This window comes from Octodon degus, unplaced genomic scaffold (genome assembly GCF_000260255.1).
Source record: "Octodon degus isolate 3935 unplaced genomic scaffold, OctDeg1.0 scaffold00020, whole genome shotgun sequence".
Lineage (NCBI taxonomy): Eukaryota > Metazoa > Chordata > Mammalia > Rodentia > Octodontidae > Octodon > Octodon degus.
Window position 1 is genome coordinate 6,874,160 of NW_004524596.1, and position 10,299 is coordinate 6,884,458.

At 35.2% G+C, this 10,299-nt stretch overlaps 1 protein-coding gene across 1 annotated transcript in view; it reads left to right on the plus strand.

Annotated features, from left to right (window-relative positions):
- LOC101591991 (regulator of microtubule dynamics protein 2) overlaps positions 1-9,481 on the plus strand; it is a 128,352-nt gene extending 118,871 nt beyond the window's left edge. The window contains exons 11-12 of the mRNA XM_004627620.2: positions 1,396-1,445; positions 8,519-9,481. Coding sequence (XP_004627677.2) covers positions 1,396-1,445; positions 8,519-8,564 — 96 coding nt within the window. The 3' untranslated portion in view covers positions 8,565-9,481. The remainder of the gene's footprint in view (positions 1-1,395; positions 1,446-8,518) is intronic.
- The last annotated feature ends 818 nt before the right edge of the window (positions 9,482-10,299 follow it).

Here is a 10,299-nt window from a genome sequence, read left to right on the forward strand (position 1 = left end):
AAAAAGCATGGGGAATAACGTATCTGTACCTGAAGTCCACAGAACACAGCCTGAGATGGGAAGAGTGTTTCAGATGTTTTTCTGTGGAACTGTTCTCAGAATGAATGGAAAGTAAGCACAGAATAATGGGAAAAAAATGAAAGCAACTTCAGTCGGATCCCACCCATGCAAAAAGCTGGGAGAACACTGCTAGCCAGTCAGTCCTACTATGAAGGAAGGGGCTGGACCTCTAACTCCTCTACCTAATTACAGTTTGCATCACTTACGCCCGTGGGGCAGGGCAGGGGATAATTCAAAGCACCTATCAGGAAGCCATTCCTTTTGGCCAAGTTCAATTCTTTGGAGAACTGAAACCCTTCTTCAGCTCACTATTCACCTGAGGGATGAGGATGTACGATATGATAAAGAGGATCTGGGTGGACCGTAAGTAAAACCTATGCTAGGGAAGCTATTTTTGTAAGTTAACTGCAAAATGAAAAATTATCTAAGATTGTACTTAGTACCATGGTCTAAAAGTTGAGAATTCCCTTCTTGTACCTATGTTTTAGATCTAACAAATTTTTACACATGATCAATACTAGGAATGATATTTTGGAAAGGCAGTTGGATGAAACAGTTTCGAATTTATATCCATATGTATGGTTTTCAGAATTTGTTCTATTCGTTAAAACAAAGAAAATCCACAGATCTGAAAAAAAAATAAAAATAAAATAAAATAAAAAGAATTCTTATGTCAAAGGCAGTATAAAATGATTGCTAAATGAAATAGTGATCTTATCAGTGGACTGGAAATATTTAACTGGAGGCAGCTTTAAGGTTTGTTGGCCTTGAGTGTACAGAGAAAGCTTGAAATATATATTAAAAATTGTATGATACTGTGTATATAGTGATGGACATGATGATCTTGGAAAACTATTTTTAAAATACTGTATTCTTTTGAAGTGGTATTAATCACCTTTCTATGACAAGCACACTTATAGTAATCTTTAGGATAAGGTACTTGGATAAAGTCAGTAATGAAATTGGATCCTTACAGTAGAATCTTCAATTTTTTCAAAATCTTCGATGTTCTGCTGCAGGAGCTACCAATCCGTCATCTAATAGTTGAAGAGAAAAAGAGTAATATTAAGATGCTGGTGTTTTCATTGTGGCAGTCTATGTGAAAGGCTTTCTCCTCCCCAAATCCCGCCATTCCAAGTCTGTGGAGAAGAGTGCAGAGAGAGCGCTCCACATCGCCCAAGTTCTCATAAATCTGAATCCTGCTTTGTCTTAAAACCACTGTTTCTTTGAGCGACCTTTGAAAAATATACCTGTACTCAATCATAATCCATTTCAAAACACCTAGACTACAGGATAAATACATGAGATTTCACTATGCATTTGTTTTCTTTCTAGGATAAAGAGGCACAGACAGAGGTGAAAGCAATAATCAAGTCCTTGAAGAGGTAAATAAAAGAATACTTTTCAGCAAATCTGATCTGGTCTTCTAAAATTTAAGTACTCAGTTGTGTTTTTTTCATTCTGTTTTCCTTTTGTTGTAAGGTAATGTATTTAGGCTTAAAGGTAAAACCATATTTCTGTGAAATGCCTTCCACTAATAGCACAACAAAACAAATAATATTATTTGGAGAACATTTAATGTCTGTACATGTTGGTTTATAAACACATGCTTTATTTTTTCTATCAATAAACTATAGCTTTCAGAATATTTAAGACATTTAAATCAACCAATAAAGTCAACTCTAGTGAACATTTTGTTGTTTTAATGGGGACCATAAAATCTAATAATTTAGGCTGAGGCTGAGGCTGGGGAGATGGCTCAGTAGAATAAGCACTTGCTGGCAAGCACAAGAGCCTGAGTTTAATCCCCAGTTCCACAAAAAAAACCTAATAATTTAATCAATTGGATGAAAACAGTAAACAGAGTTATTGGTAGAAAAAAAGGATAAACATACTTAGTATTTGAATAAATGTGAGTAAAATTGCAAACCAGTTTTACTTTCAAATTTACATTTTCCTCTTCATTTAGAAAGCATTGTATATTGGTGACATTGCCATAAGATGAAATATTCTCATATACTGTTAAGGGGAAGATATTTTTGCACAACTTCAGTAAAATATATCTAAGGTCTTAAAAACATGTAAACCTTAATCTTATAATTCTATGTTTCATGGAAATAAAGAGAAAATGCAAACATTTGTGCTTAAATGTCTATAGGAACATGACACTATATTCAACGATACACAATTTATCACATTAGAATTTAACTGTGACATAATATTTTGACATCAAAAATAGTTATAGAAGTGATATGGGGAAATGTAGAGAGCATTTTAAGAATATAACGAAATAGTACGTGTATATAATTTCAGCCATATGGAAATCTATACAGAAAAGCAGTAGGAAATAGAGTAAAATGAAAATAGTTTATATTTCTGGGAAGCTGTGTCTTATTTCCTGTATTTCCAGATTTTATTTAATTTTTTTATTTCTTATAAGTATTACTAATTTTATCAAACACTGGACTTCGGTGCATACATTTGGATCACGTCCATCCACTATGACCCTCCCCCATACTCCAGTTCTCCTCCCACTCATTCCCTTCTTCTGTTAAAGGAGAATAGTCTCCATTCTACTTGCATATCACCATTTTTAGATTTCATATATTTGGGAAAACATGCAGGACTTATTAGTCAACATGGTGATCTCAAGATCCATCCATTTTCCTGCAAATGGCAAAATTTTGTTTTTTACAGCTGGATAACACTAGGCATGTATACCACGTTTCTTTTCCATTTATTTATTGCTAGCCACGTAGGCTGCCTTCCATATCTCGACTATTATAAATTGTGCTGCAGTACTCACCCATATGCTAGTATCCCTATAGTAAACTGACCATAATTCCTTCAAGTATTTACCAAGGAGTGATATAGTTGCATCAAATGGTGGCTCTCTTTTTAGTTTGTTGAGGAGCCTCCATTGACTACCTAGTGGCTGTACTAATTTACATTCCTACCAGCAGAATAGAATGGATCCTTCTCCCCTAAATTCTCCCCAGCATTTGTGTGTGTGTGTGTGTGTGTGTGTGTGTGTGTGTGTGTGTGTGTGTCCTCACTGGCCATTGTAACTGGATGAAATGAAATTTCAATGTAGTTTTGATTTGGAGCTCCCTAGAGGCTAAAGATGTTGAACTTGTTTTTCATATACTTATTGGCCTCTTGTACTTCTCTTGAGAAGTGTCAGTTCAGTTCCCTTTTTATGTATTGACTGGCTGTTTGATTGTTTTGATTGTTTTTAGTTCTTTATATATTCTAGCTGTTAATCCTGTGTCGAAAGAGTGGCTAGCAAAGATGTTCTCCTCTTTTGTAGGTTGCTTTTCATTCTGTTAGTTATTTTACGTGTGGTGTAGAAATTTTTGAATTTGATATCCTGTTTGTTGATTCTTGCTTGATATTATTTCCTGTATGACTGGAGTCCTATTCAGGAGATCTTTGCCTATGCCTATGACTTCAAGTGTCTCCTCTCTGTTTTTTTCCAGCAGTTTTAGAGTTTCAGGTCTTATATCTAGGCCTAATATCCATTTTGAAATTGATTTTTAGACATGGTAAAATGTAAGGCTCTCATTTCAATCTTCTATTTATGGATATCCAGTTTTCCCCTAGAGGCTGTCTTTTCTCCAATGCATTTTTGAGTCCCTTGTCCAGAGTTAGCTCTAGTTGTAGGCATTTCTTTCTGTACCCTCTGTTTCTTTCCACTGGTCTATGTGTCTATTTTTGTGTCAGTTCCATGCTTTTTGTTACTATGGCTTTGTAGTATAATTTGAAATTGAGTATTAGGATACTTGGAGCCTTGCCACTTTTGCTTTGGATTTATTTGGCTATTCTGGGTATTTTGTGTTTCTATATGAAGTTTAGGATTGCTTTTTTCCTAGTTCTGTGAAAATTTTGATTTGATATTTAAATGAAGATTACATTGAATCTGTAGATTCCTTTTGTTCAGAAGGCCATTTGAGCAATATCAGTTCTTCCAATCCATGATCATGGTAGTTCGTCCATCTTCTAGTGTGTTGTTCAATTTCTTTTATTTCCATGTTGTAATATTTTTATTGTAGAGGTCCCTTGCTTCCTTGATTAGATTGATTCATAGATTTTTTAATTGCAAATGGGATTATTTTTCTGATTTCTTTCTCAGCTAATCCATTGTTAGTGTATACAAAAATTATTGATTTTTAGTGCTGATTTTATATCCTGCTATGTTGCTTAATTCATTTAATAACTCTTAAAATCTTTTGGTGGAATCTTTACAGTCTTTTAATTTTAGGATCATATCATCTGCAAACAAAAATAATTTTACTTCTTTCTTTCCTCCCTGTTCATTTTATGTCTTCTCTTGCCTTCTTGTTCAAGCCAAAATTTTAAGTACTATATTGAATAGGAGTGGTGGGAGTGGAAACACTTGCCTCATTTCAGATTTGAGAGGAAATTCTTTTATTTTTTCCTCATTTAGAATGGTACTGACAGGGCTGGCCAGATAGCTCAGCAGACTAAAGTGCCTGCTTAGGCAAAGCACAGGGACCGGGGTTCAATCCCCAGTGTGCTGTGCCAGCCCTGACCCCAGGGTGCGCTGAGACAGAGATTGAGATTGGGCATGGTGGTACGCACCTGTAATCCTTACACTTGGGAGACTGAAAACAGGAGAATCACTACAAGTCTGATCTGTATAGTGAGACCCTGTAGATCCTTTAGACCCTAACCTAAATATATAAAAAAAGAAAGAATGGTATTGATTGTGCTTTGTCATATTATGACTTTTATTGGGGTTTTTTTGTTTTGTTTTGTTTTGTTTTTTGGTACCAGGAACCGAACTCGGGGCCTTGTGGTTGCCAGGCAGGTTCTGTGCTTCTGAGCTATATCCTCAGCCCTTGGCTTTTACTATATTGAGAATATGTTCCTTCTATCCAGTTTCTTTGGGGCTTTTATCATGAAAGGATGTTGAATTTTGTCAAAAGCTTTTTTTCCATCAATTGAAACAATCATGTGATCTTTATCCTTAGCTCTATTTATGTGATGTAACAATTGATTTGTTTGTGTTGAACCATCCTTGCATCCCTGCAGTGAAATGAACTTGATCATGGTGTGTATATTGAATTTGGTTTGTATTTTATTAAGAATTTGTATAGCAGGAATTATTTAAGAAAGATGACCTTTTTATTTTTAAAATTAATTTTATTGATACATTTTAGATGTACAGAATGATTACATTCATCATAGGGAATTTGTGCTTAATTATTTTTTCCCATTCCCCTACCCTATATTTCACTCCTCGTCCCCTCCCTATTTACACATCTTTGTTTTCATTTTTTTCCTTCCTTTCTCCTTTTTTTCTTTCCACTTCCTTCCTTCCTCTTTATTCCTCCCTAGCTCATTTTCCCATTTGAGCATTCTCTTCCTATTTCATATATACATCTTTGGTCCTTATATACACTTTTGCTTCTGTGCTCATAAAGGGTATGTGTGTATAGTTATTCTTTCTTTGTTTTGCCCTTCTGCAGTTTGGATATCAGGGTGATACTGGCCTCACAGCATGAGTTTGGAAGCATTCCTTCTCTTTCTGTTTCATGGAATAACTTGAGCAGTGATGTTAATTCTGCTTTAAAAGTCTGATAAAGGGGCCAGCGAGATAGCTCAGCAGACTAAAGCGCCCCCTTAGGTAAGCTTAGCAAGTACAGGGACCATGGTTTGATCTCTGGCACCACATGCAGTGCCAGCCCCGTCCCCAGGGCAGGCTGAGCTGGCCGCAGAGTCTAGGCATTACTAGTGGCATAGGCCTGTAATCCCAGCACTGAGGAGGCAGAACACAGGAAGATCACTGTAAGTCCAAGCTGTGTAGTGAAACTCTGTAACAACCATATACATTAAAAATGATAATAATAATAAATAAAAGTCTGATAAAATTCAGCAGTGAACTTGTCTGGTCCTGGGCTGTTCTTTTTTAGAAACTTTTTATAATTGCTTTATATGTCACTGCTGGTTATTGATCATTTTGGTTTTTTTTAAATCCTTCTTAATTCCATATGGTAGATCATATGTGTATAGAAATATATCCATTTCTTTTAAATTGTCCTGTGAGGGGGCTTTGCTGGATAGCTCAGTGGTTTAAAGTGCCACTTGGGTAAACACAGGGAGGCACATAGGACTGCGGTACTCCAGAAGCTGTACCAGACCTGCCCTTAAGGCAGCCTGAAGTAGCCACCTCGCAAAAAAAAAAAAAAAAAAAAAAAAAAAAAAAAACTTCTCAGAGAGCAAATTGGTCAAACAATGGCCATGACCCATCCGCATGGCTGACACTGACAAAGGATCTACAAACTGCGGTACAGGGATTCAGGGTAAATCCTGAGGGGATTTGACTGACCTTGTCAGATACAAAAGTTACATTTCTTGCTATATAGGTCTTGCTTTATCTTGGTCTTAACAGTCCAGTAGAAAAGTATAAAAATGAGGTATAAAAAGTAAAGCCATATTAATATGCTGAGCTGCAAAAGGCTCAAGTCAACAACTTTTGACATTGCCAGTTCTATGGATAACCTACTACCATTATGGACTACTGGACTATATTGGATTATTTTGCTGAATTCACGCACCTACAATATTTAAATGACAATGGAATACCCATCTCTGACAAAACTAAACAAATAGAGGGGATACAAATAAAGGACCATTTTGTATCTGTATATACAAAATAGGATAGATATACAGCTACTTTTTCTTAATTGAATAAGAAAAAAGATTTGTACTAATAGTGTTTGTGGACAGGATTTCATGTCTGCATCATGTACTATGAATAACCACTACAAAGACCACAATATATAATATATTAATTATTGAAACTGTTCTGTTAATCGATTTTGAAACTATCTCATTGCTATTTGTTTCTCAATAAAATTAATAAAAATTTAAAAATTCTCCTGTGAGAATATAGGTTTTCAGAGGTTTGTTAATCCTCTGGTTTTCAGTGGTGTCATTTGGAGCATTCCCTTTTTTCATCTCTAGTTGTATTGATTTGGATCTTCTTTCTTTTGGATAATTTTGCTAAGTTTATATCAATCTTATTTATTTTTCAAAGAACCAACTCTTCATTGATTTGTACATTGTTCTGTCAATCTATATTTCACTAATTTCAGCTGTAATCTTCATTATTTCTCTCCTTGAGTTTGGTTTTTGTTTGTTCTTATCTGTGTAAAACCTTGAGATGCACCATTATGTTATTTATTGAAGATCTCTCGAGTTTTTTGATGTCAGTACTCACAGCTGTAGCTTTCTTAAACTGCCTTTTCTACATTTCAGGGATTTTGGTGTGTTGTGTTTCTTTTTCCATTTAATTTTAGGAATCTTTTCACCCCCACCCCAGATTTCTTCAATAACACTGGTTATTCAAAAGTGAATTGTTCCAAAAAAGTGAATTGTCTGTATAATTTCTCTTGTTGATTTCTAGCTTTATTCCATTATGATCTGATAAGGTGCAGGAAATTCTTTTTTTATTTTTAAGACTTTCTTGATGGCTTAAAATATGATCTATTTTGGAGAACATTGAGAGTAATATATGTTTCATAGTTTTGGATGAAAATGGTGTAGATATCTGTTAAATCCATTAATTGTATGATATATTTTAACTTTGTTGCTGACTTTTCTGTCTGGGTGACCTATCTATTGGTGAGAATAGAGTATTGAAGTTACTTACTATTTTTGTACTGGGACCTATGTGCACTTTATGTTCAGTAGTGTTTATTTTATAAAATTGGGTAGGCCAGTGTTAAGTGAATTTGTATTTACAATTGTCATATCTTCTTGGTGGATTGTTCTCTTTACCAATACGTGGTGGCCTTTTTTTCTCTTATCTGATTATATTGTCCTGAAGTCTGCTTTGTCATATATGAATACAGCTACTCCTGATTGTTTTCAGGTTTCATTGTACAGACTATTGTTTTCCATCCTTTCACCTTAGTCTGTGTATGACTTTGCTAGTGAATTCTGTTTCCAAGAGACAGCAAAGTTGGGTCCTTTTTAAAATCCAGTCTGTGAGTACATGTCTTTTAATTGGAAAATTAAAACTGGTTATATGCAAAATTATAGAAAGATCTGTTCTACTTCTATCATTGTGTTATTTTTCTAATTTTTCTAATCTACCTTCCCCCTTCTGTGCATTGGATTCCTTTAAGTATCATATGCAATGATAGCTTACTCGTTATGAATTCCTTTAGTTTATAGTTATCCTGAAAGGTCTTTCTCTATTTTGAAGGACATCTTTGCGGGGTATAATAATCTAAGTTAGAAGTTATATTTTTAGGGGTTAAAATATATTGTGACATGCCTTTCTGGCCTTTTAGGTAGCATCTGTATAGAGAAATCTGAAGTTATTCTGACAAGTGTGATTATAAGTGACTTGGTGGGTCACAGGGAATTTCACACAAAGTGAGCCATATGTACTCTAATTTTCTATGGTTGCTTATTCATCACCTAGGGTGCTTGACATTGAAGGAGACAGAATACCTGAAGAATGTTGCTGAAATGTGGATTTCTCCTGTTGGGCCACTAAGGCCAAGCCATGGGTACACCTTTCATTCACAGATGAAGTACACCAACTGCTAACCTCGCAAAGAACATCATGCACAACTTTGGAAATGGGGAGTTCAGAACCAGAACTTCAGAGGTGCTCAACTTCAGAAGAGAAGAATCAAGTCTTTTTGCAATTTCTCATAAAACATTAAAGAAGTAACTTAATGTTCCACTAAAAGCTTAAGGCTTGTCATGTCCATGTGATTGCACTGTTAGCTCTCTTTCTTGCTAAATAACAAATGGCCTTCATTATAACATAACAATTTATGCCATTTTTTAATCGGATTTATAAGCTATCCAAAGCTTCCCGTGTTATAATACCTTTTGTATTTTTTAATTACAGAAAGCAGTGGCAAAATTGGAAAGGACCATAAATAAAGTATTCTTCAGTCTTCTGAAGAACTTCTCATCTTACCAATGAGCAATTTAAACTGATGTACAGATAACGCCACCAACATCAGAGAATTATACTGGCTGCTCCCAGCTAGGTTCCAGGTCTTAAAATCTCAGGTCTTCTGCATACTACTTTGAGCATAAGGCTATTTGCATTCAAATGATTGGTGCCTAATGTACCTGGTACACTGTGGGGGCTCTGAGAAGGGTAACCATGCAATTTATTTGATCCTTATATCAACCCTATGGGGAAGGTATGTTTGATTTTACCCTATTTACAGGAAGGGGGACTAAAACATAAGATGTTAAAGTTCACCCCTACCACAGAAAGAAATATGAAGCTGGGTAGGCTGCTCCAGAGTCCGTGCTGTGGTCTGGGCCCTGTACAGTCTTGTCAGCATATGGGGGACAGGGGGACACAAGGAATAGAAGAAGGTGGATGGAGAGCAAGACAGCAGAAAGGACAGGAAAGGAAGGGGAATCTTTAAAAAGTAGAGAGATATCTTAAGGAAAAAGAAAAGAAACCTAGCAAATAAAGGTAAAGAAAAACCTTGTATTTGTTTGTTGTTTTGGTTTGGGTTTTTGTGGGGTTTTTTTATACTCCCATGCTTTGTCTATTTTCTTATATTAAATCCTTCTCATATACCCAAACTCTCCTCCCCCAATCAAGATAAGGAAATGTGGTCATGAAGCCTAATTTTAATTGAAAACTTGTCTGTATATGTAGGGAGAACCTCCTTGTGGATTTTATGACCTATTAATTGTGCAGTTAATAAGACAAGCTTTATTTCACAAGGATAAAGTACATTTTAGGGGCAAGTAAAGCTACTGTCTGAAGTCCTATGATTTGGGAGCTGTTCAACCAAAATGTGGTTTAGGCACTTAAAACCAAAATTAAGGCTGAGCTTTACAATAGTTTTACAGAGGTATAATTGACCTATAAGAAATTAAGCATATTTAAAGTATACAGTGTGGTAAATTTTTACACTTGTATGTATTCTTGGTTAAGATAAATCTTTCATGGCATAAAAAAAGTTGTTCATGCCTGTTTATGTCTCTCCTCTCTTTCTTTGTACCTCCACTCCAAGCAACCACTGATCTGATTTTTGTTACAATAATTTATATTTCTAGAATTTTATACAGATAGAATTGTACATTATGTATTCTTTTCTGACTTTTTCATTAGGCTAATTATTTTTCAGTACATCTACATTGTAGCATGTACTTACAATTCATCCCTTTTTATTTCAGAGTTGTATTTTATTCCATGGATATATCGTGGTTCCTTTCCAA